At 40.9% G+C, this 26,452-nt stretch overlaps 2 protein-coding genes and 1 long non-coding RNA gene across 5 annotated transcripts in view; all 3 read left to right on the forward strand.

Annotated features, from left to right (window-relative positions):
* TTLL4 (tubulin tyrosine ligase like 4) overlaps positions 1 to 2,473 on the forward strand; it is a 36,839-nt gene extending 34,366 nt beyond the window's left edge. The window contains exons 17-20 of one of the 3 annotated variants that reach the window (XM_019741790.2): positions 623 to 833; positions 968 to 1,038; positions 1,421 to 1,506; positions 1,949 to 2,473. In XM_019741790.2, the coding sequence (XP_019597349.2) occupies positions 623 to 833; positions 968 to 1,038; positions 1,421 to 1,506; positions 1,949 to 2,192 (612 nt within the window). In that variant the 3' untranslated portion in view covers positions 2,193 to 2,473. Of the gene's footprint in view, positions 1 to 622; positions 834 to 967; positions 1,039 to 1,420; positions 1,507 to 1,948 lie in introns of those variants that run through there. The other 2 variants (XM_019741791.2, XM_074313342.1) reach the window with 2 other exon arrangements.
* Positions 2,474 to 8,896: 6,423 nt separating this feature from the next.
* Positions 8,897 to 21,096, forward strand: LOC109452674 (uncharacterized). Its single transcript, XR_012489766.1, has 3 exons — positions 8,897 to 11,989; positions 13,940 to 16,686; positions 19,386 to 21,096. It is a non-coding gene; the product is annotated as an uncharacterized LOC109452674 (long non-coding RNA).
* Positions 21,097 to 25,051: 3,955 nt separating this feature from the next.
* The window catches only part of CYP27A1 (cytochrome P450 family 27 subfamily A member 1), a 30,204-nt gene continuing 28,803 nt past the window's right edge, over positions 25,052 to 26,452 (forward strand). The window contains exon 1 of the mRNA XM_019741793.2: positions 25,052 to 25,896. Coding sequence (XP_019597352.1) covers positions 25,627 to 25,896 — 270 coding nt within the window. The 5' untranslated portion in view covers positions 25,052 to 25,626. The remainder of the gene's footprint in view (positions 25,897 to 26,452) is intronic.

A 26,452-nucleotide genomic window follows, 5' to 3' on the forward strand; every position in this document is an offset into this window, starting at 1 on the left:
CCAGCAGGAAGCTTCCCTGCTCAAACTTTTGGAACCCCGAGGCAACCAGTTTCTCTTCTGTCTAAGGCAGGGTTTCCTAACCCCGGTCCCCTTGATGTGCAGAGGTATGTTGGCATGTGCATTATTCCAGGAGAGAGTTGATGGCCTTTATCATGTGTTCAAGAACCACTGCTCTTAGCAAAATGCTGTACTAACCCACCGTTGTTCTCAAAGCTGTAGTCTCTTTGCATTTCTTTCCCTGAGGTACAGTGAGCTCCTGGAAGGTTTGGCTTTTTCAGAGCAGGTGAGGGAGCCAGATGGAAGAGTGGCAGACACAAAGCTGTTGCCAAGTATGAGTTGCTGGATTCTGATCTTGACTCCATCCAACAAACCACTTAACACTGGGGAACCTCAGTGGCTCCCCTCACCCCAAACAAGAGTATCTCCATCCTCCAGCTAAGCTCAGTAGACTTGGGAACAGACGAAATCCAGAGCTGGCCCACCAGGCTGCCTTGGTGGTCCCCTGAGAGTCGTGGGGCCCTAGGATCCCAGAGCTCTGCTCCCTGTCCCCCATCTTCTTGATTCTCTTCCTCTGGCTTATACTCTCTGTCACACCCTTTTCCTCCCTTTCTTTGGGTCGTAGGACTTCTACGCGTCAGTGCTGGATGTCCTGACACCAGATGACGTTCGGGTTCTGGTCGAGATGGAAGATGAGTTTTCTCGCCGGGGTCAATTTGAACGAATTTTTCCTTCTCGAATTTCTTCTCGCTATCTCCGCTTTTTTGAGCAGCCACGATATTTCAACATTCTCACCACCCAATGGGAACAGAAGTACCATGGCAACAAGCTCAAAGGTGATGTGTCCTCCCTGCCCACAGGAGGCCATGTCTAGTGAGAGATTAAATCCCAGAAATGAGCCTCCCTGGCAAGAAGAATTGGCCAGTTGATTCCACCTTCTTAAGTCCCACCCCTGCTAATCTTGTCGTAGGAGTAGATCTGCTTCGGAGTTGGTGCTACAAAGGGTTCCACACAGGAGCCATCTCTGATTCTGCTCCACTGGTGAGTGGTGCCATCAGGGCGAGGGGGACGGCTCCCTGCCTGCCTTCTGTGCCTGGAGAGTGCTGCATGGGTTGAGTGTACCTCTAGACCCTCTCATTTCTCCCCTGGGCCTTGCCTCTGTGTCTCAATCACCCTTCCTTTTCAAGGGTATAATTGTCTCTGGGTACCTTTCTTTCAAAGATCGAAAAGTGCTGTGTAGCCTCAGTTTTTGTCTGAATTGGGAGAGAACCGAGACTTTTTCTCATCTGGGCCCGTGCCGTAAGGGTCGGAAAGGGGAAAGCCCCAGGGTCACTCAGAAGCAGAACTGGGAGGGCATGCCAAGACCTGGCCACACCTGATCTCTGCCTCGCCCTTTGGGCCTCACCGCTGCCTTTGCTTTCAGTGGTCTCTCCCAACGTCACTTCTGACTGGCTCAAAGGGTGACACGACGCTCAGTGCTTGCTCCAAATCAGAGACTGGCAAGCTGGGGTGAGTGCTACCTGGGCGAGGGAAAGGTGTTGGGCGTGAGTTTAGGGAGTTTTCTTTCTTCCTGTCTTCCTCGATCATGATAAGATCGGCATTCTCCAACTGAGCGTTGGTGGCAGTATCAGAATATGCAGCCATAATACCCTCGTCCTGGTGGCTCTTGGTTTGCCCAGTGCAACGGAGCTGAGCACAGACTCATCTGCACAAGTGGCCACTTCCAGCTCTGCCCACGCGCTGTAGGAAACCTTTAGCCCTCCTAGCCTTACATACATTCATACTTACACTTAAGCTCTCAAGCCTTCAGATAAATGATTATACCTCCATATAATTATGACCTGTAACACCGTAATGTTGTCAATGGCTGGTCCAGACTCTGAAGGCAGATCAGGGGTCAAAATCTCAGCTACACAGTCTCAGCCATTTGTTTCTCGCCTGTTCCCTTTAGAAAACACAGCTCCTCTGAGGGAATAATGCCACTCCCCAATGATGGGACCACACCCAAGCCCAAGAAGACTCAAGCTGACCTTTCCTCTTTCCTCAGGAATCCCATTTCTTCAAAGGACAGTGAGGACACCAGCAAAGAGCCCAGCCTCTCCACCCACAAGTACTCTGGGCAGACTTTGACACTGTCTGCTTCCCCCACCTCCCAATCAACCAGTGACTCCCTCCTGGCTGCTGTGAGCCCATGACCGGCCTCTCCACTAGCCGCTGCCCAGATCACCGCTGTTAGCTACCTCATGGGAACCGGCCGGCTAGCTAGCCTGAGCCCCGGCCCCCTCCACCTTGGCCCTCCTCAGAGTATTTTTTGAAGTGGCTGAATTCCAGAGATGGGTATCTGGATGGCTGGAGGGGTGGTGGGGACGGGGTGAGAGAAGGTGAGGAAGAGTCACTGGCTGGTACCTCATATCTCAGCAGAGAAGCCAATGATGGCTACTCAGCCTTATAAAGCAGGGTTTGGTTTCTACCCTCAGAGAGCCAAGTGTGGTTTATTTTAGGCCTTGGTACAGTGATTGAATTATAGTTCAAGAGGAGAAACATAGTGAACGTATTTGGGCCGAAGTCCTTTGTCATTGGGGAGCTCACAGTCTCCTCAGGTCTCACCGTCTCTCCGGAAGAGCCACTTTCAGACATCTCGGTAGACGGAGAGGCTGTGACATGATGAACCCACGTCCTGCCAACCTCGTCTCGGGGCCTTCACCACCAGACTATTTACCTTTTCATACATCCAGCCTGCCAGTAGGCCTAGGTCTTCCTATTCTCACCTCCCATCACTACGTGGTCAGCCTTCTAGACTTCTCTCTTATGGATGTTACCTCTTCAGCTCTTGACTTTCTGAGAGTGAGAGATTCTGTGAACTTTGTGAATGTCGTGTAGCCCCAGTGAAGGAGCCCAGAGAATCCCAATAGCTCTTGGCTGTGTCCATATATCAAAGGACACAGTCCTGGGGGACGGTAGAAGGAGCTGTGATTCCCCCACTACCCAGAGGAGGCTCATGTTCTGCTTACTCCCCTTTGCTGTCTCTGATTAGCTGGGTCTGGCTCACAGGTCGCTAGGGCAAGCAGAGTGGTGGCATGGCAGGTGGGTTTCAGGAGCTGTCACCATTGTAGGATGGGCTCCTAGTCAGACTGCTGACTAACTCTGGTACTCTTAACTGAATCTACCTCCCTCCCTAAATCTCAGTAACATGGTGAGTGTCCAATAAATGTTCGAGTGGACTGTACAGATGGAGATCTCCAAGGACACGGCGCCTGAACCAGAAGTTCTGCGTCTCTCTCCGCAGGGGAAGGTGGAGCCAGGCGGGAGCTTGGATCAGAAAGGCTGTTTTCACTGGAACAGTGCTCCTCCTTAACCCCACACTTGCCGGTCGCTGCTTGCCCCCTCCCTAGCCCTGCAATCCCTTTACTTCATGTTGCCAGCAGCAGGGCCCAACAGGAAACCAACTGGTCCCTGCTTGTCATACCCAAGTTTTCACCTTTGCACATCAGGCAGGAAGGAAGCTCTCCCCCAGGGCTCTCTGCCTTCATTCTCCCAGAGCTTTGGGAAGGTGCTCTACCCTGTCACGTGGCTCCTGGAGTTCTGTGGTGAGTTCACATGGAACCAGGGAAAGATCACTAAGAGCCCTGACTGGGTTTAAGGCCACAGTAGGTGACTGCCGGCCAGTGTGAAGGCCGTGTTGACAGTTGTGAAAAAAGCATGGTGTCAGAGTCCTGGGGCAGCTCCTGCTGCTCTGCGGTAAGGACTTCACATTCAGGGCCAATAGGAGAAGTCCTTGAAGCCAAGTGTTTTTAAATTTTCATCACCTTTAAGTATCTGATAGATGTTATGCTGGGTGGGCGAAGGAATGGGGCTTATGGATCATTTCCCTTTTGCCCGAGAAAAAATTAAATCTTACTTATTAAGCATTCAGCATACATACTTAGCAATGAATACCACAGCATAGGTTATTCAGCTGAATAAGGAATTTTGGGGAAGTAATGAGGGTTTTGGGGTTTTGTTTTTTTTGGGTTTTTTTGAAAGTTTAAATTTGGGGGTGTAATAGAATAAATGTTTGTCAGAACATGTCAGTTGTTTTCCTAAGATGATAGCTTACCCAGTCCCTGTTTAGAGAAAGGGGAGTGAGTGCTCCTGAGTTGTGGAATGAAGTACAGAGTATTTCTGGAGCGCTGCAGTAAGGATTTGGGTGGAGGGCAAGGAGGGTGGGCACTATTCCTGTTTGCTTCAGATTCACTCAGGATTGGTCAGAAACTAAATACTAATGAAAAGGTGGTGTTCTGATAGGAAAAGAGCGTGGGCCTTGGAAGCTGATCTTGGGTTCAAATTGTAGCTCTGCTGTGTGACCTTGGGCGTGTCATCTAACTTTTTAAGTCTTGGTTTTTTTTGGTTTTTTTTTTAATACGAATATAATACCTACATTTAAGGGAGGTGAAAATTAAGCAAAATGTACTGAAAGCACTTAGAGGGTTCATAGTGCATGGTTACTCCTTTTTCCATTTGCTATCCAAACCCTGTTCTTTGGATAGGGAAAGGCAGGCAAGAAATGTAAAAGGGAAGTGAAGCAGCTATAGAGCCATTTTACAGGTGAAGAAGGCCAGAACAGGGTTTAGATAGATACTTTGCCACCCCTACCTTCACCCTGATACACAGAAACTCTATCATCATTATTCATTCTGTTTTACTCTTTGTTGGGGATTTATTTCTTTGCTTAAATATTTCACAGAATGCGTATCCCTTGGGTAAGGACGCACATTAAGCATTAGAAGTATGTGAATTGAATGAGATTATTGTCTTATCCCAAGAGAAGTTTTGACATGAAAGGCAGAGCAAGGGGACAATGGGTGCTCAGTGGCTGGAAAGAGGAGGAGTCTGGTACAGAAAACAGACCTTGAACTAGAGCTGGAGCCAGAGAACAGACCCGACAGCTGTGAGAAGGCACCGTTGTCATGACAGGTACATTCTTACAGTTTCGAACTATTTAGTTGAGGGTGATTGTCCCTCCCTGTCACCCTAGCCAAACAACACACCTGATTGCCCTCTGGAGCCATACAGCACGAGCCATACAACCAGTGAAGGAGGTTGATAAATTGGGTACACAGTCCATTCCACTTGCCCCATCAGTTGGATCAGTTACCTAAATAAGGTAGTCACCAAAGGCAGCCATGAGACCTCCCCTCCTGGCTTCCTCTGCATTTGTCCCTTAGGAGTAAGGCTCACCTCTGTCTGCTGTTTGAATCACCCAACTACTTTGAGACTTAGCAACGTTGATGGTTTTCAGAGAGATGAGGCTGAGGGAGCTCCATTTCCTGCCACTAGAGAGTGTGATCCAGCCTCTCAAACCACCCTCCTTTGCCTCCTAGGTCCTCCATAAGGGTTTGTGCCCTCATTGATGTCAAGGGATCGATTCAGGCCCATTGGATTTGACCTTTTGTCAACTTTAGAACAATGAAAGCTGCAGGCAATTAAAACAATAATGAAACAGATTCAGACATTTGGTGTATATGCTTGGCTAAGGAGCCAGTGGGTGAAGCTACCATCTGTGAGATTATGACTGAACCTCTAAGTCCAAATCCCACGAAGGCAGAATGATAGGGCAGAGTGGCTGAGCCTTGGTTTGCTGCTACCCCACTGGCCCTGCAGGCAGGTGGCTACCTGCTGCCCAGGTGGTGCAGGAGTGTGCTGGACTGAGCACTGAGCACAGCCCCTCCGGAGAAACGGCATAGCTGGAAAGGCCCCCCCCCCCCCCCCACGTCACACAATGTACATTTCTTGGGGAGCCTGGTGCTGAACCACTCAGAAGTACTGCTCCTGGGTCAGGGTTGCTATGTAACAGAGCTGCTCCCTCACTGATTTATTGAAAGCCAGCCTTTAACACAAGGGTTTGAAGGGGAAAAACATACTAAAAAGCAAAACAACCACAAAACAAAAACAAAATGGAAAAGAAAAACTACGAGACACCATTCATACAATAGAATAGCTCAAATAGAGAAAACTGAAAATACCAGATGTCTAAATGGGGAGTAAATGGGCCACATACATTACTGGTGGGAATGCAAAATGGTACATTGGAAAACAGCTTAGCAATTTCTTATAAAAAAAACACTCTTAAATATGACCCAGCAATTTACTCCTGCATGCAAATGTTCACAGAAGCTTTATTCATAACAGCAAAAACTTGGAAACAATATAAATATCCAACAACTAATGAATGAATAAACAAATTGTGATATATCTGTTCAAGACCACTTAAGTATAAAAAAGGAATAAACTGGTACATGCAACAACATGGATGAATCTCAAGAGCGTTATGCTAAGTGAAAGAAGCCAGAAACAACTACATACTTTATATAATTTCATTTATATAACATTATAGAAAAGATAAACTAGTAACAAAGTATACCAGTGATTGCCAGGGACTATAAGATGAGGGAGGGGATTGACTGTAAAGAGATGCATTGGAAATACTCTATCCTCGTGGTGGTAGGTATATGATTGTATTTTTGTCCAAACTCATCAAATTCTACACTTAAGATGGGTGTTTTATTGTATGTAAGTAAATTTGACTTTTAAAAAGATAATACTATTTCATGATGCATATGCGAATTAAAACCACAATGAAATTACACTAGAATAATTAAAAAGGCAGCCAAGACCAAATGTTGGAGAGACTGTGCAACATGTGAGGCTTTCACAGTGACTGGTGGTTGGGTGTAAAATGTTGCAACTACTATCTAACACCAGAACTTTGTACAAATTAACATATTTGCCTATGACTCAGCAATTCCACTCCTAGGTATTCTATCCTCCCCACTAATGAAATAATATGTCCAACAAAAATATTTATTGCAGCTGTATTCATAATAAAAACATTGGAAACAGCCAAAATACCTCTCAACAGGAGATCAGATAAATTGGTTTATAATACTACTCGGCAATCAAAAGAAACAAACTACAGCCTTAAAAAAAAAAAGTTGGCCTTACAAAAAATGTTAAAGGGACATCTTTTAAGTGGAAAAGAAACGGCACTAATTAATAACAAGAAAGCACAAAAGTAAAAAATCTCACTGTAAAAGGTATAGGTAGTGGATTAATCACTTATAAAGCTAATATGAAGGTCAAAAGACAAAACTAAATAAAACTACAATAACTAGTTAAAAGATACATAAAATAAGTTATGTGAAGTGTGACATTAAACTGAAATGGGAGTAAAAATATAGTGTTGGAATGTGTTCAAATTTAAGTTGCTTTCAACTTAAAATAGGTTGTTATATACATAGGATGTTATACATGAACCTCATGGCAACCACAAAGCAAAAAAGCCTATATAGTAAATACACATAAGAAAATGTAAAGGAAGAAAGAAAGAAGAAAGGAACAGAGAGGAACTCCAAAAACAGCCAAGACTTGCTGCCTAGAAGAAACTCACTTCAGAAATAAGGACACACAGAGACTGAAAGTGAAGGGATGGAGAAAGATATTCCATGCAAATAGAAATAAAAACGAAGCTGGTGTAGCTATACTCTCATATCAGGCAAAATCGACTTTAAAAGTAAGACTATAATAAAAGAGAGAGGCATTACATAATGATAAAGGGATCAATCCAGCAAGAAGATGTAAGATTTATATATGCACCCAACATAGGATCACCAAAAACATATAGTAAATGTTGGCAGACCAAAAGGGAGAAATTGACACCAATACAATAGCACACCACTTAGATCAATAGATAGGTCATTCAGACAAAATTAATAAGGAATCACTGAAATTAGTAAGGAATCATAAATCTTTAAATGACACATTAGACCATATGCTCTTAATGGATATATACAAAACATTCTACCCAAAAGGAACAGACTACACATTTTTCTCAAGTGCACATGGAACATTCTCCAGGATAGGTTACACGTTATACCACCAAACAAGTCTATAAATCTTAAGATTGAAATAATATCAAGCCTATTTTCCCACCACAATAGTATGAAACTAGAAAACAATATGCCACTGAACAACCAATACGTCATCAAAGAAATCAAAGGAGAAATCAAACCATATCTAGAGACAAAACAGAAGTGCAACATACCAAACTGTATGGGATGCAGCCAAAGCTATTCTAAGAGGGAAGATCATAGCAATGCAGGCCTACCTCAAGAAACAAGAAAAATCTCTAGCTTTACACCTAAAATAACTAGAACAAGAACAAATGAAGCCCAAAGTTAGAAGGAAGGAAATAATAAAGATCAGAGTGGAAATAAATACTAAAAAGACAATAGAAAAGATCAATGTAACTAAGAATTGGTTCTTTGAAAAGACACAAAATTAAACTTAGAGTCACCAAGAAAAAAAGAGAGTTCAAATAAGTAAAATCAGAAATGAAAGAGGTTACAACTGATACAGAAAAACAAAAGATCATAAGAGACTGCTATGAGCAATTATATGCCAATAGAATGGACAACATAAAAGAAATAGTTAAATTCCTAGAAACATAATCTTCTAAGACTTGATGAGGAAAAAATCTGAATAGACTGTTAGCAAAGAGATTGAATCAGTAATCAAAAACCTCCCAACAAACGAAAGTCCAGGGCCACACACAGCTTCACTGGTGAATTCTACCAAACATTCAAAGATTTCATGTGTATCCTCAACAAACTCTTCCAAAAAATTGAAGAGGAAAGAAAACTCCAAACTCATTTTAGGAGGCCAACATTACCCTGATACCAAAACCAGATAAAGATACCGTAAAAAAATAAAATTGCAACAACATAGATGAATCTCAAAAACATTATGTTGAGTGAAAGAAGCCAGACACAAATATATATGTATATGTATGTGTATGTGTATGTATATATATATATATATATATATATATATATATATATATATATATATATATATATATATACAGTATAATTCTACTTATATGGAGTTCAAGAACAGAGGAAACTAATCTATGGGGATTACAATCAGAAGAGTGATTTCCTCGGGGACTTAATAGTATAGTAAGAAAAGGGGCACAAAATAACTTTCTGGAGTGATGGTAATGTGTATTGGGAGTGTTGTTTATATAGGTAATGCACTAGTTAAAACCCATCGAATTGTATACTTCAGACCTGTGCTCTTTAAAAATAGCAATAGCATGTTTTTTAGAAACTGAGGTGAAATTGACATAAAAAAATTAACCATTTTAAAGTGAACATTTTAGTACATTCACAGTGTTGTGCAATCACCACCTTTGTCTAGTTCCAAAACATTTTCATCAATCTAAAAGGATACCCCAGCCCCCCTACTCCCTGCCCCCACTTTCTATTTTCTGTTTCTATGGATTTACCTATTCTGGATATTTCATATAAATGGAATCATACAGTATGTGATATTTTGTGTCTGGCTTCTTGCGCTTAGAGTAATATTTTCAAGTTTCATCTATCAGTACTTCATTCCTTTTTACGGCTGAATAATATTCCATTGTATAGAATGCAATATGAAGAGTATGACTGGGTAATATTCTGTTGTGTGTATTTACCACAATCTGGTTTTCTACTCATCCACTGATTCACATTTGGGTGGATTCTCCCTTTGGTCTGTTGTGAACGGCACTGTTGTGAATGTGTTTGAGTGCCTGTTTGCGCTTCCTTTGGATATTGTATTTGCTGGAGCTGCAGTAACAAAGTACTACGAATTGGGTGGTGTTGTCTCACAGTTCTGGAGGCTAGCAGATCAAGGTGTCGGCAAGGTTTGCTCCTTCTGAGAGCTGTGAGGGAGAATCTGTTCCATGCCTCTTTCCTAACTTCTGGTGGTTTGCTGGCCATCTGGAATTCCTTGGCTTGTACATGCATCGCCCTGATTTCTGCTTTCATATTCATAAGGCCTTCTCCCTGTGTGCATATCTGTGTCCAAATGTTCTCGTTTTCATAAGAACAAGTCATATTGGAATAGGGGACCACCCTACTCCAGTATGACCTCATCTTAACTAATTGCATCTGCAATAACCCTATTCCCAAATAAGGTCACAATATGAGGTACTGAGGGCCAGGACTTCAGCATATGAATTTGGGGAGCACACAGTTCAACCCATCACAGGTATATACCTAGGAATGGAGTTCCCAAGTGAGATCAGCTATTGATAAATGTGACAATGACATTATCAGTCTTGGGGTGCAAATCATCAAGAAAATTATTAGAGTGCGTGGTAGATTTAGAATTGGAAAGACTGTTTAATTGAAACCAAACATCTCAAATCTGAATGCTCATAGCCAGTGGGATATAAATTTTAAGACACATTTCTCTTGTTAGGAAACGGACTCAAAATCCATGGGCTTGGGGAAAGACCAGGTATCTCAGCAATCATACCTGAGACAATAGCTGAGATAAACATCACTGATTTCTCTTATCAGATTTCTCTCTTGCCTCTACCAGATGAGAAAAGGTTCAAATCCCTGGAGATAAATTTCTTTTTCTATAATTCATCTCTATCCTGTACAAATGACTTTCCTTATGGGCTGTGGTATTAACAGATGAGTTCTTTGACATTGAGGATCTCATCATAATATATTTCAGAAGAGAAATTGTAGTTACTGGAAGAGGTAGACATTTTATTAATATGTGCATAAGTGTAATTCTCTCCCTACAGTGGATGCTCAAGCGAAACAAATAGTAGCTGTGATTTAATAAGTTTCTATTATTCAGGTATTACTTTCAGTATTGACACATGTGCATGTATATGCACACACACACGTTCTTACAAAAAAAAACCCTTCAGTATTATCTCTATTTTTCAGACAAGAAAAACAAGTGTCAGAGGGGCTAGATGAATCGTCCAAAGTTATTGAGTGAATTATTGAACACATGTACCACCCTGTTTCCTAGTACTTTGTAGCAGTTGCTGACTTCAGAAGTCAATGCGAAGACCTGGGTTGAAGGAAGGATGGAATAAGAAGCCAAAAAAGAGGCAAGAATACTAAGAGATTGACAAATATGACAGTGAATTAATCATGTGATCAAGAGTTTATGATCCTAACAGTTCATAAAGTAATAATTAAATAATTTGTAAATGATATTTTCGTGTTTTCTCCATATAATATGTTCCTATACATTTCCCCTCATTAAGAATGATGAAATAGACAGTATATGTCCAAATAAAAACCTCTGCCAGTTGTCAAATGGGGTTTCCAACATCATTATTCAATTATTGTTTATGGCACATCCGCGTATTTTACGTTTGGAAATGGAGGTGGGTCCTTTGGTTTTATTCTTGACCTTTCATTTGCTCTACTGAGTATACTTCATCAGGGGTCCAGCCAACCCTCTACTATGTAACAAACTTCTAGAGTGAGGAATCTTGTGGGTACAAATTATGTGCACAGGTATGAGTATGGGCATAGACTCCAGCTTGGCTTAATGGAATGCGTACCTGATTCCCCACCTAACTCCTGCCTCCTTCAGCCCCGGGCTGGTCTTGGTCTCCTTCTCTCCCTATTTCCCTCCCTCCCTCCCTCCCTCCCTCCCTCCCTCCTCCTTCACTTCTTTCCTTCCTTCCTTCCTCCCTCCTTCCCCCCTCCCTTCTTTCCTTCCTTCTTTCATAAAATTTGCCATTTTAACCATTTTAAGTGTACAATTCAGTGGCATTGCATTTACAGTGTTACACAATCATTATCACTACCTACTTCCAAATATTTCATCACCCCAAACAGAAACTCTGTACCCATTAAGCAATAACTCCCCACCCCCCACTTCCCATCCTCTAGTAAACTCTAATCTTTTCTATGAATTTGCCTACTCTAGACATTTTGTACAAGTGGAATAATACAATATTTGTCCCTTTATGTCTGGCTATTTCACCTAGCATAATGTTTTCATGCTAATGTTACAGCATGTATTAGAACTTCATTTCTTTTTATGGCTGAATAATATTCCATTGTACGTACGTATAGTATATACCAGCTTGGTTTATCTGTTCTTCTGTTGACAGACACCTGAGTAGTTTCTGCCCTTCGCTATTGTGAGTAATACTGCTGTGGACATTGATGTCAAATATCTGTTTGAGTCCCTGTTTTGAATTATTTGGGGTATATACCTAAAGGTGGAATTGCTAGATCACATGTTAATTCTTTGGTTAACTATGTGAGGAAACAGCAAAGTGTTTTCTACAGCAGCTGCACCATTGGGCATTACCACCAGTGATGTACGAGGGTTATAATTTTCTTTACATCCTTGCCAACACTTATTTTGGTTTTGTTTGTTTGTTTGTTTGTTTTTTAAATTAAAGATATCTTAGAGGGTATGAAGTAATATCTCACTGTGGTTTTGAATTCATTCCCTTCATGAAAAAAGATGTTGAATATTGTTTCTTGTGCTTATTGTCCATTTGTATATCTTTTTCGGAGAAACGTCGTCAAGTCCTTTGCCTATTTTTAAAACAAGCAGTTAGTTGTTTGTCTTTATTTTTGAGTTGTAGTATTTCTTTATATATTCTGGATATTAAACTCATACCAAATATATGATTTGCAAATATTTTCTCCAAATCTGTAAATTGTTTTTTTCACCCTCTTGATAGTTAGTGCCTGTTCATGCACAAAGTTTTTAATTTTTATGAAGTTCAATTTATTTGTTTTTGTTGTCTGCTTTTGGTATCATATTTTAAAAACCATTGCCAAATCTACAGTCATGTAAATTTTCCCATTTTCTTCTAAGAGTTTTATAGTTTTAGATCGTAAATGTAAATCTTTGATCCAGTTTGAGGTTATTTTTGTGTATGGTTTAAGATAGAGTCCCCATTCATTCTTTTGCATTAGGATACCCAGTTTTCCCAGCATCATTTGTTGAAGAGACCGTTCTTTCCCTCATTCAATGGTTTTGGCATCCTTGTGGAAAATCAATTGATCAAAAATGTGAGGGTTTATTTCTGGGCTCTCAATTCTACTCCATTGGTCCAGATTTCTATCCTGTGCCAGTACCACTCTGTTGTTATTACTGTAGCTGTGTAGTAAGTTTTGAAACCAGGAAGTGTGAGTCTCTTGACTCTGTTCTTTTTTAAGATTGTTTGGCCATTCTGAGTCCCTTGAAATGCTGTATGAATTTTAGGATAGATTTTGCCATTTTTGCAAAAAATGCCATTTGAATTTTGATAGGGATTACATTGAATTTAAATATAGATTTGGGTAGTATTGTCACCTTAACAATATTGTCTTCCAATCCATGAATATGGCATATTGTTCTATTTATTTAGGTTGTTTTCAGTCATGTTTTATAGTTTTCAGTGTACAAGTCTTAGATCTCCTTGATTTAATTTATTCCTAATTATTTTATTTATTGTGATGCTATTGTAAATGGAATTGTTTTCTTTGTGGGCTGTTCATTCCTGGTGTATGTATTTCTATACATACAACTGATTTTTGTGTGTTGATTTTGTATCCTGCAGTTTTGCCTTGCAGTGTTTTTGAGCAATGCCTGCCATTTGTCTGCCCTGGTCTGGTTCTGAGATAAGCGAAACAGAGACTAGCACCTTGCTGTCAGTCCTTCAGGCAGCTCCCAGACAGGTTAGAACAAATAGTCTGTGAAAAAAGTCTACACTGCACCCTCCAGAACCAGGGGCCAGGGGCCCATACTGGCTGCTGTCTTCAGCAGTGCCACCCAGCTGGGAAAGGGGATAGGACAACGACAAGTGAAAGTGCCACAAAGCTTTCCTACTGTTTTTAAGTTGCCTTTTTCTTGATTCAGCATTTGCTTGGTTGCTGTGAACTTTGGATGGTTTTTCCAAGTTCTGACAAAGTTGGTTCTGACAATTTCAGGGTTTTTTCCCCCCTGGTGTTTCTGTGAAGGCACGGGCATTTGAAGCTGCCTACTCCACCATTTTACTGACATCCTCTTTATTTTTTAATTACATTTTAATTGCTATATAGCATATATAAAGGTGTACAAATCATAAGTGTATAATCTGATGAATTTTTAGGAAGTGTGCAGAGCCATGAAACCAGCACTCGGAACAATAAACAGGTATGATCAGAACCCCAGAAGCCCCCTGTGCTCCCCTAATTGCTGATCACTGCCTTCCTCTAGCACCATACATGATGTTCATTTGTTTTCAAACTTTATGTAAATGGAATCATGCAGTATGTTGTGTTTTGGGTTTTTCTTTCAGTCAACATTATGCTAATGAGAGTCACTCGTGTGTAGTTACAGGTCATTCTCATACTGTATGTAATTCCATTGTATGAATATATTATCATTTATTTATTCTACTGTCAGGCATATTTGAATGCTTTTTATTTACGGACTATTACAAGTAGAACTGCTAAGAACATTCTTATATGCATCTTTTGGTGAGCATACGTACACATTTCTGTTAGATTTGTGTAGGAGTGGAATTACAGTGTCACAGGGTAGGCACGGTCCAGCTTTTGTAAATATGACTAGATTTTCATAGTACTTGTAGCCGTTGACACTTTATCAGCAGTGTGTGAAGGTTCCAGTTGAAGCGGAACAACATTTGGGTATTTGTAATTTTAGTGTTTCTAATTTTATTCGTTTGTCTTTGTAATTGTATTCATGTTATCTCATTGTGTTTTACATTGCATTTCCCTGATGGCTAATGTGGGAGATTGTTTTTTCCAAAGGTAGCTGCAAACAGAGTCTGATTTAGGAAACGGAGTCTGATTTTCCTCCCCTTGAATCTGGGAAAGCGTGTGACTGCTTTGACCAAATTGTATAGCAGAAGTGATGCTACATCACTTTGAAGCTGGGTCAAAAAAGATCATGCAGCTTCTGCCTTATTCTTTGGAACATTTATACTTGAAGCCCTGAGCTACTATGTGGTAAGTCCTACTACTCTGAGGCTGCCAGGCTATGAGGAAGCCAAGCCACAAGGAGAAGCCATGTGGAGACACTTTGGACAACAGTCCTTATCTCGGAGTCATCAGGTGCTTTCCAATTCTTCTAGCTTCTGAGTCTTCCTAGCTGAGGTCCCAGACACTGTAGAACAGAAACTAGTTACCGTACTGTGCCCATTCCAAATTCTCGACTCACAGAATTCACACTCATAATAAAATGATTGTTGTTTGAAGTTGCTAAGTATTTGGGCAGTTTGTCATGCTAAGTATTTGGGCAGTTTGTCATAGCAAAAGTCTAATACAAATTATTCGTTTTACTACATATACGAGGTCGGACAATTAAGTTCACAAACTCATCCTAGAAAAAGTGCTACATACCTCATTGCTGAATATCATTATGGTCACTTCTGAAGTACTCCCCTTGGGAAGCTATGCACTGATACCAGTGCCTCGTCCACCCTTCAAAGCAATTTTGGAACTCTTTTTCTGGAATGGCCATCAGAACTGTCGTCATATTCCCCTGATGTCCTGAATGTCTTCAAAATGTTTTCCTTTCTTTTTGGGTAAAGAAAGAAGTCATTGGGGGCCAGATCAGGTGAGTAGGGAGTGTGTTCCAATACAGTAATTTGTTTACTGGCCAAAAATTCCCTCACAGCCAGTGCCATGTGAGCTGGTGCATTGTCGTGATGCAAGAGCCATAAATTATTGGCAAAAAGTTCAGGTTGTGTTTTTCACACAGCCTTTTCAGCGCTTCCAATAATTAACTTGGTTAACTGTTTGTCCAGTTGGTACAAATTCATAATGAATAATCCTTATGATATCAAAAAAAGATTAGCAACATTGTTGCAACAAGTTCACGAACTTAATTGTCCGACCTCGTATGACTTGGACAATTATTCTTATTTAATAGTTGACAACGGAGGCTTATTCAAGAGGTTATATAATGTGCCCAATGTCTCATAGCTCAGAAGTAACAAAGCAAGGACTGGAATCTATGTCTGTGTGACTGTATATCTGTATAGCCTATGTTCTTTAATATTGTAAACATTTGAGGGGGTGGGGAGAAAGAGATCAACTGTTGAAATGGTTTTGTAACTTGTTTTTGTTTCTTCTTACTGGAACATTGTGAGCATTTTAATAAAACCCACACTCTTATCACTGTAACATGCTCCATCTTGTTTCAATAAATTCTTTGGTTTCAGATAGGGAGCCCCATTCAAGTGTCAAAGTATAACAACACCTCCAGATGCTCCCTTTTAATTGAGTGGCCTTTCCCTCATGAAGGAAGCAGTAGTTAACGTGTTTCATCTCATTCCCTTTAGGGAGAGGCTGACATAGCAGAGAGCAAAGTAGTCAATGATTTGCTTTGTAAAAATTGAATTTCAGCTATATAATGAAATGTTTACAAAAAATGTTTGATTACTGAGAGCCAGAATTTCCTGTCCTGAAGAGTGGAAGAGTTACCTTAAGTAGTAGACGGGGAGGCATGACTCAGGTCTAGCAAGAGGAAGTCGTTCTGGAGCATCCATAAGCACTGGGGCTCCCAGTTCCTGAATTCTGGCTCTGACTTTACCAGCTATCTGACTTGGGCAATTACATTTAATCTCTGTCCTTCTGTTTTCTAAGATGTTACTAACTTTTAAAGTTGATGCAGAAATCAAATGAATTAATATTAAGAAAGTGCTCAGAACAGTGCCTGGTACATAGCAAACCCTCAAATGTTCATTCTTTCTCCTCCTCCCTTCCCTTCTTCCTCCTCTTTCTAGGCTGATACGTGTCCCTGACGTCAGAGCATGTATCCTGCACTTCTCCTCTACCAATTATTTTGAGAATCTGAGAACGGAAAATACCTATTCCTGCTGCCTGGAAGGTAAGTCCCAGAGTTTCTTTCATGCCCTCTATGGGGACATCTGAGATATGTAGGCAGATAGGCCTGAAATGACCTCAGTGTTATCCTTGCCCTCAGTTCTGAAAGAGCCAGGTGCTCCCGGGAACCCAAGAAGGATGTGGGAGAGAGAGAAGGAGGGAAGGAGGGAGAGAGAGAGAAGAAAGTGAGAGCCCTTTGTCGGAATAGGGGTACAGGAGAAGCCAGGCGGAAGTGAGGCTGTTTCAGGTAATGGCAGCACAGGCCAACAGCAGCTGAGGACCAGGTTGGGAGCCTTACATTTATTGGGTGTGATGTAATCCCTCAAAATGAGACCTAACCGCAGGGAAAGGAAACGGTAAGGGTAACACTGCCGTTCTCACACTGACCACTGAGAGTTAGTGAAGACACAGGTTAAGAGCACAGTCTGCAGTAAGCCTGCCCTTGCTTCTGATCCAGTTTGGGGCTTCCCAGGCCACCTGTACTTTTGACCAACTGACTACAAAATCAGGGTTCCCACAACCCCCTCAGGCTCGATGATTCACTAGAATGACTTACAGAACTCAAGAAAGCTCTATATTTACAATTACAATTTTATTATAAAGTATCTGAATCAGGACAAGCCAAGAGAAGGGACCTATAGGATGAGGGCTAGGAGAGGCTTGATCATGGAGCTTCCATGTCCTCTCCCCATGGAATCAGGATGCATCATCTCCCCAACATATTGATGTAGTCACCAAATAGGAAACTCGGCTGAGCTTTGCTGTCCGGAGTTTTTACTGGAGTTTTATTACATAGGCAGGATTGATAGACGCATTGGCCACGTGACTGAACGCAATCTCTTGCCTCCCTCCCCTTCCCAGAAGTTGGGCTGAAATCACCTGGCTGGAAGCCCCACCCCTCTAATCATGTGACCAGTCTTTCCAGCATGACCAGCCCCCACTCTGAAACTGTCTAGGGATCCACCATGAATAACAAAGACACTCCCATCACTTGGGAAATTTTAGGAGTTAGAAGCTCCATCTTAAGAACCTAGGACAAAGACCAGACAAATTTTTTGTTATACAGCATCAGGTATCCCTAAATTTACTGAGGATAACATTCTGATACAAAATGGAATTCCAAACAAGAGTCTATCAGATTCAGAAGGCCAGCACATGCCCTTGAAGTTGTCCTTAGAGACCTTAGCGTGGCAGCCCTGGTTGGGATAACAGTGAGCCAACTCTCCCCCACCCTCCCAGAGATGCTCATCACTGGGGCTGGAGAGTGTTGTTCGTTCCAGGCAGGTGTCACTATGCAGGGCCAGGCAAGAGGTTCTACCTTCTTATGGACCATCACCCAGCCGCTGGTTATCAGGGTAATAGTGCGCTGCTCTTGACTTCCCGTTTCTGCAGTAAGAATGCTCAGACTTCCTAGTCCTTCCCTTCTTACCTCAAACCTAATGGAAAGGGCATTAAACTCAGCACCTGAAGTCCTGGGTTTAAAGTCTGTCTCTGCCCCTTACTGTGCTTTACCTGAACTTCATTTTTCTTATGTGAAGAAGAAGAACGACCTCTTAACTATTCAGGGAGGCTGTGGTATTGAAACAGATTGCTGTGAAGAGTAAATCTTTCTGTGAAGAGGCAGTGTATTCATTTGTGAGGGCTGCCATAACCAAGTACCACAGACTGGGTGGCTTAAACAACAGAAATTTATTTTCTCGCCATTCTGGAGGCTGGAAGTCTGAGATCCTGGTGTCAGCAGGATTGGTTTCTTCTAAGATCTCTCTCCTTGGCATGTAGATGGCTGTGCTCCTCAGGTGTCTTCATTGGTCTTCTCTGTGAGTATGCTTATGTCCAAATCTCTTCTTACGAGGAGGCCACTCATATTGGTTCAGGGCCCACGTGACCTCATTTTACCTTATTTACCTCTTTAAAGACCCTATCTCCAAATACAGTCACATTCTGAGGCACTGGCTGTTAGGACTTCAACATATAAATTTTGGGGGCACACAGTTCAGCCTAGAAAAAACAGTATTTCAAACAGGATCGTACTGGCGCAGGAACAGGCAGAGAGAAAAGTGGAACATAATAAAACAGAGGCTGAAAATTAGCACACACAGATTTTATTTGACCTGATTAATTTTTAAAAAGATGTTCAGCTGTTGTCTCATAAAAATTCTGAGTTTGGGAGTCTCTTCAAAAAATCCAAAGCTCTAGCAACACCAGTAGTTTGCCGGAGTTGGGTGGTGGCTATCCTGAGGCCGTATCCTTCAATTTACCCCAATTCCGACCCCTCCCCTAATCTGGGGTCTGTCCTGGTCTGTTTGATTTAAAGCTATTTGGATTTTTGACCTCTGGGATGGAGAGTACAGAAATAGATCCAAATACTTACTAGAATTGAAGAAAAAACGTATATAGTATTTCAAACCTCTGGGGAAGCTTTGTGTGGAAGAATTGGCCATCCCATCCCATCCCATCCCATCCCAAATCAGAGGATAATTGTTGACATGAAAGAGTTTAATGAAGGCAGGTGCCTTTCCCTGGGTATCAGAGAGTGTACTCAAGAGAGAAACCAGCTGCTTTGTTCTTTAGCAAAATAATCGATTAACTTACTGATTCTGTTAATGTTGGGAAGAAATATTTTTGCTTCAGCATGGGTTTAGGTTGTGTAGTCTAAAGGGGAAGAAAAGTAATTTATCTGGGTTGAGATGCTTACTTTTACAGATCAACCAGGAGAGGAACCAAACCAGCAACCTTGCCACCATGATTATGGGTACAAATACTGTCAATAAAACAGGAGCTAGAGATTCTTCTTTCACCATCTCCCAGGAGCTGGATATCCCACTCCCCCACACCTGTGGGACCTTGGAATTGGACGAGACTACCAAACTAGGACTCAAAACCTTATTTGAAGAAAAGAAACCAGGGTCCTTGTGGGTAAAGGTGGCGTTTTCCTAAGGAAAGGAAGGTGGAGTTTCTCCCCTTTGAGGCCTGAAGAAGAGGATGCAAGAGGGACAATGAACTAAGCACAGTGCTGGAGAACCCAGTTAGAGGGCTGCTGGAGAAGCCTCTGAAGTACAGGGTCATCAAGGTCTAGGCTACCAGCTGCCTACCCTCATGCCGCCCGAGGGAGAAGTGAGATTTAACATGTTCAGTTCTCCTATGTAGTGAGTGATTCCCCTCTGGAAATGTCCTAACCTTTTTCTAAAGGAACATATGCTTTCTGCGATGTTGGTCTTGTGAACACCAAAGACACAGAGTGAGATGTGGGGGAAGGGTCCATTCTTCCCATCTCCTACCGGCCCCCAGTGAAGATGGAGGGTCACCCTTGGGTAAACTGTGACTCTGAGCTCCAGCTGCTCATTGCAGTATCAGAGGATTACCCAGAGCCAGCTCCTGAAAGCTGATAGCACCAAACGAATACCCTGGAATGAAATGGAAAATCAACTAAGTCCTGTAATTTAAAGAACGCTGTTCCCATATAGGGAATGTCGCTACCCAGCAATCTCTTGAGCTATTATTTAATAAATAATGTTGGAATAAGTAGAATATATGTTAAGATTCTAGGTCATACCAAAACCAAAAATTAAGTCCAGATGGATTGAATTGCTAACTGAAAAAAAAATGTAGCATGTGAAAATTGAAACTATCAAATGTAAGGTAAAAATATAAGAGATTTATTTCCCCCTGTAATCTTGGAGCAGTGCAAGCAAGATAGGAAACTCAGAAGTTATAAAAGAAAAAAAATGCCAGATCGAACCATGCAGGAATTTCCAAAAGATACCCTAAATACAGTCAAGATATAGGGAACATGCCAACAGGAGAAAATACTTATAATATAGAGAGGGTGCCAAAAAATGTATGCACATTTTAAGAAACGAAAAGTAAAATTCTAAAACTCAATATATACCGATAACAAAAGATGAATACAAGTCATGTGTATGTACACATTTTTTTGGCACCCCCGGTATGTAGTAAAGGTTAATCTCCCTAAATAGAAAAAGAACACCAGCAAAACAATAAGAAAAGACAAACAATCCAATAAAATAAAAAAATCAAATGATATGACTAAAGACTTCATGGAAGAAAAAGAAATGTTTAATAAGCATATTTGAAAAACAAAAACAAAAAACCTGAGTCTTTGTAATATTTAAAGGAATTCACATTGAAGTATCAATATAATATTTTTCACCTACAGTAAAAAAAATGTTTATATGAATATAGGACAAGGTCTGGAAGAATATGCACTAAAATATGAACAGTGCTTCATTTTGAGGGAATGTAATTGGGGAAGCAAAGCAGGGTCTTTCATTTTGTTACTTTATATACATTTTTCAAGTGGTCAGATTATAGGTGATTTGTACTTTGGGGATGTTTTTCTGTACAGTTTAATTCTTTTGAAAGCAATGCAAACATAAATTTTCCACTTTCAGGAGCTTTGGAAATTTTTCGTTTATTTTAATTTTCAAAATCACAAAATATGAGTTAATTAAAATAATCAGATCAGTTTTACCTACTCTCACATCTCAAACCAATTTTTTTGCACACTAGTTTTCCTTGTACTTAATTCATGGATATCTTTAATTATACATTTCCCACAACATACTTCTTTCTGGATATCCTCCCACCCCAAAAAAATGGAAAAGAAAGAAAAGAAAGAAAGAAAGAAAGAAAGAAAGAAAGAAAGAAAGAAAGAAAGAAAGAAAGAAAGAAAGAGTAAGGTGCTATATATATGTATGTGAAGATTTAATTATTTTAATATATTATTATTGCTCTCACTAAAGTTCTTGGCTCTGATGACCAAGTTAATGGACAGCCAGACATCACTTTGGGAAACAAATTTTCAGAAAGTTCAAAAGAAAATGTCCTTGCTATGTGACTTTTGGACAGGCTAGTTGAAAAGAAGTGGATATTACATATACATATTACATAACTCAGAGGCATGAACATGCTGTGAAGTTCTTAGTGTCCCTGCCACCTTTGTCCTTGAGGTAGATACTCTTATAAGTATCTTGTATATCTCTCCATAGATATTCTGTGCATTTGCAATGACTGGCGTAATTACATGATAGCCTACCCTAACACTGTTCTGCATCTTGCTCTTTTTATTTATCTTGGCAATTGTTGCATATCAGTACATATAGGGTTGTATCATTGTGTTTTTTTTAGTTAAAGTTTATTGGGGTGACAATTGTTAGTAAAGTTACATAGATTTCAGGTGTACAATTCTGTAACACATCATCTATAAATCACATTGTGTGTTCACCACCCAGAGTCAGTTCTCCTTCCACCACCATATATTTGATCCCCTTTACCCTCATCTCCAACCCCCCCCACCCCCCTTACCCTCTGGTAACCACTAAACTTTTGGTATCATTGTTTTTTAAGGCTGCAAATGATTCCAATGCATGGATTAACGATGATTTATCTCATTAGTTCCCTGCTGATGGGTGTTCATTTGTTTCCAATATTGCATTTATCTCTGCAAACAGTGCTGCAGTAAATATCCTTGTATATTCATGACTTTGCATATATGCACGCATATTTGTGAAATAAATCCCTAGAAGTAGGTTAAGTACACCTTACTTTTTGAAAGCTTTGTAGCAATTTGTACTCCCTTGAACCATGAATGAGACAGCAGACCTGGCCCCCTCAACTACATAGTGGTATCAAACTTTTGATCTTTGCCAATGTTATGGATGAAATATTGTTTCTAACATAGTTTTGATTTGTCTTGCTTTTATTATAAGTAAAGTTGAACATTTGTGTATATGTTTAAGAGCTATTTATAATTCCTCTTTTATGAATTTATCCATTGTGTTTTCATTTCATTTACTTATTTATTTTTAAACTTTCATTCGAATGATAAAAATGACATTTGCTATTTAAAGAATCTCTTATTGGGTAAGAAACAAATCCAGCTACATGTTATTTATGAGAGCTACTTCTAAATCAAAATAACTCACACTGATTGACATTAGAGGAATGAATAGAGATATCTCAAACAAATGCTTAAAGACAAAGTAGGAGTAACAGTATAAAATCAAACAAATTAAATCAAAAGCAATTTAATGTTTCACATTTATAAATGGTGTTTCCATCAAGAATATATAATAGTCATGAACCTTTATGAACCTAACAACAGACCTTCAAAATATAAAACAAAAACTGTTGGAAATACAAGAAAATTTGACAAATTCATTTTTTGGCGATACTTGAACATAACTCTCAAAATTTAACCAATCAAGTAGACAAAAATAACTAAGGCTATAGAGGATTTATATAACAAAACTAATAAATTAACAAACAGAATACATATTTTTCAAAAATACATATGGGACATTCAGAAAATACTGTACCATCAAAGACATTTTAATAATTCTAAAATGCAGAACCTATGCACTCTGACCATAATGTAATAACATTATAAATTAATAACAAAAGTGCTCTCTTTCAAAACCAAAAATAAAACTCCAACTACAAGTAAATAAAAACACCTTTCTATCTTCCTGATCTTAATTCCTCAGATTAAAAAAGAAATCAAAATGGAGATTACATACTATTTGGAAATAGATGACAGTGAGAGAAACTGATTATTGACTCTTGTAGGTTATGGACAAAATAGTATCATGTGAAAATGTATAGCTTTATATGCATGTATTAGGAGATTTCATTAAGCAATTTTTAAAAGGTTAAAAAAATTTAAAACAAGAAAATGAACCCAGAAGGGGGAAAAATAAAAATAAAAGTATAAATTGAATTTCCACTTGTGTTAATACTGGATTCAACCCTCTTTCTAAGGATAACTTGAAAAACTGAAAAAAATATGACAAGCATTTACATGAAGTCATCAACATCAGGGAACAAACAAGGTAATAAAGAATTAGCAGACAAGAACCAGGAGAAGACAGAAATCCAGGGTTAAATTAGGCACAGGTACCACTTTCCTACCAGTGGTACGTCTCATTTTCAGAAGAAGAAGATGAGAAGTGAGTGGTTTAGCCTCACAGACCTGGGGGTGAAAATCTGAAGTCCATGATCTCTTATACCAAACTTTGGGTCGGCACCCAAAAGGATTGAGGACTGGAAACAGACTCGCTTTCTAAAGGGCTGCAGCCGAGCTTCAAAACATCTCACTGCTGAAATTGAATTAGGGTGATGATCCTGGATTGCTTGTGCCTTCAGGCAACTGTAAAAAACAAAAGTAAATCTTCCCTGAAGGAAATGAAATCATCCTAAACCTCAAATTAGTTCCACCAGAAACTTAGAGAATACATTTTCTGGCACATAATCAAAAGTAACCAGACACAGGAAGAACTATGGCAACATGAACAAAAACCACTAGAAACAATAGACACTAGAAATTGTCCCATATAGGTTCCAGAGATTGGAGTTATTGGTTATAATCCTTAAAACAACTATGCTTACAAAATTAAAGGGGATAATTAAAGATAGAACTTGGCATAAAACTAGAATATACTTAAGGACATAGATTTGAAAAAACTAATCAAAATTGAAAACTGGAAAATAAAATAATAGAAATTAAGAATTCAATGGATAGATTTAACAGCAGATTAGACAAAGGTGAATAGAGAATTAATCAACTAGAAGAAACCAAGGGATTAAAAAATACAAAAGAGAAAGTAAGAGACAAGAAGGATACAGCCAGGTCTGTATGTATAGTTCGAAGTCCTGCAAGGAGAGAAGAAACAGGAATGGGGTGTAAGCAATGTTTGAACAGATAATGTCTGAAAAGCTCCCTAAACTGATGAAAGACATTCAGTCACAGATTCAAGAAACTCTATGACCCCTAACAGGATAAGTAAAACGAAATCCACACCTATTGGTATCAGCTGTCAGTTTAATTGTTGTTTCTTTGAACTTAATATGCCCTTTCTCTGCTCTGGCTGCCTATAAACCAAATTCTTCCAATGCTCTTAGAACAAGCTTTACTGTCCTACTGGTTCTATCATTAATGGGTTGAATAAATTTTGACCCTGTGTTTATTTTATATTTGTGTGAGTCATGTTTTTAACTTTTTGAAAAGTATACTTTGAATATATACATGAAACAAAGAATTCATGAAATAATTCTCGCAATATTTTCTTTTCTTGCAATATTTTCTGTACTATTTTATTCTTTTTCATCTTATAAAAAAAAAAAATTGTGGTCGCACTTACTAAATCTGGTCTCAACTTGCAGTTTGAAAAGCCTTGCCTTAGCATACTTGGGACTGGGGCGGTGGGAGGGTGGGGAGGGGGAGCGGAAGCTGGTGGAATTGCATTAGAAAACGCTGATATTTACATTTGTTTGGCTTCCCCCTCCAGGAATCAGATGACCTTGGACACTGAGCCTTTTGTTTTTGTTTTTGTTTTGTTTTGTTTTGTTTCTCTCCCTCTTCTCTCAGCACTCAGGCTGGGGGGGGGGGGGGGCGGAGCGGGGGAGGTTTTAGGAAAAACCTGCGGCCAGTTTAATCTCGGCAGCGGATTCCTGGGGTGGCGAACCCGCAGGTCAAGCGAGGGCTGATCTCACTGGGTAGGGCCTCCTGACCTTGGAACCCTCCTGGACTTCCGAGAAACTTTGTGCACTCTACCCAGAGTTCGGACCAAGCGAACTTTAAGTTCTTGAGAGTTCTCGGAAGTGCGAGGTGGGGCGTCGCGGAAGAGGCGGCCATCGTCAGAGCTCTCTGAGGCCCCCTAAGTCCTCTTGTGCATCTTCTGCCTTTGCGTTGGCTGGTCAGTTCCCCGGCCGGGAGGCATACAGTTGGAAGGTGGCTTCTGTGTGTCCGTAGGTCCTGTTTGGAAGGAGTAACGACCGCGAGAAAAAAGAACCGTGAGGGGCCTGGCCGTCCTTCGCCCGGCCCACCCCGGGCTGCCGGAGCCCTTGAACCCGCCCCTCCTGATCTATCTCTGGGCGGCTTCCAGGCTCTGCTCCCCGGATCCAAAGGCTCAGCTGCGCGAGCCATATGGATCGCATGGCCGCGCTGGGCTGCGCGAGGCTGCGGTGGGCGCTGCTGGGGACGCGGGCGACCCGTCTTGGCCTCGGCCCCCACGCGGCCAGAGCCAAGGCCTCCATCCCCAGCGCCCTCCCGGCGGCCGAGGCAGCCGAGGCTCCCGGAACCGGGCCTGGCGACCGGAGGCTGCGGAGCCTGGAAGAGCTTCCCGGACCAGGGCAGCTGCGCTTCTTATTCCAGCTGTTAGTGCAAGGTTACGTCCTGCACCTGCACCAGCTCCAGGTAATCGAGCTTGGGGGTCGGGGATGTCTCGCGACTGGAGAATGGGGGTGAACACCGGGTCAGAGAAGCTGGGGGTGGGGAGGTGATGGACAAAAAGTGAAGAACATGGGAACTTAGCTCAGGACCGACTGGGGCTATGGTCATAAACTGGAAGTCTGTAGAGGTTGTGTGCAACGGGTAGGCACAGCCCTTTGAACTGAAATGAGCAGATTGAGGAGTGGTAAGAATCGGGAGGGCCTCAGGGAGGAGGTGACTTGGGAGGCTGGGTTTAACGTGAACAGAGCTTGAGAGAAGGGGAAACTGTCTTGGTAACAGAATGGCACATGTGTCAACTGCCAGATGTTATAAAACCACTATTTACTTCTGTGGTGTTATTGGCTACTGTAGACTTCTTACAAAGGAAATGGCTTCGGGAGGATTAAAGAGGTTTAGCGATTAGCAAGTTAAGTATTCTCTTAGGGGAAAAAAGGTGTCACTTCTCAGGAAGTAAAGGCAAAATCATAGACATTAAGGAAAATGTAGATTTTTGTTATTAAGAAATCAATTTCCAGTAAGA

This window comes from Rhinolophus sinicus, linkage group LG01 (genome assembly GCF_036562045.2).
Source record: "Rhinolophus sinicus isolate RSC01 linkage group LG01, ASM3656204v1, whole genome shotgun sequence".
Classification (NCBI taxonomy): Eukaryota; Metazoa; Chordata; class Mammalia; order Chiroptera; family Rhinolophidae; genus Rhinolophus; species Rhinolophus sinicus.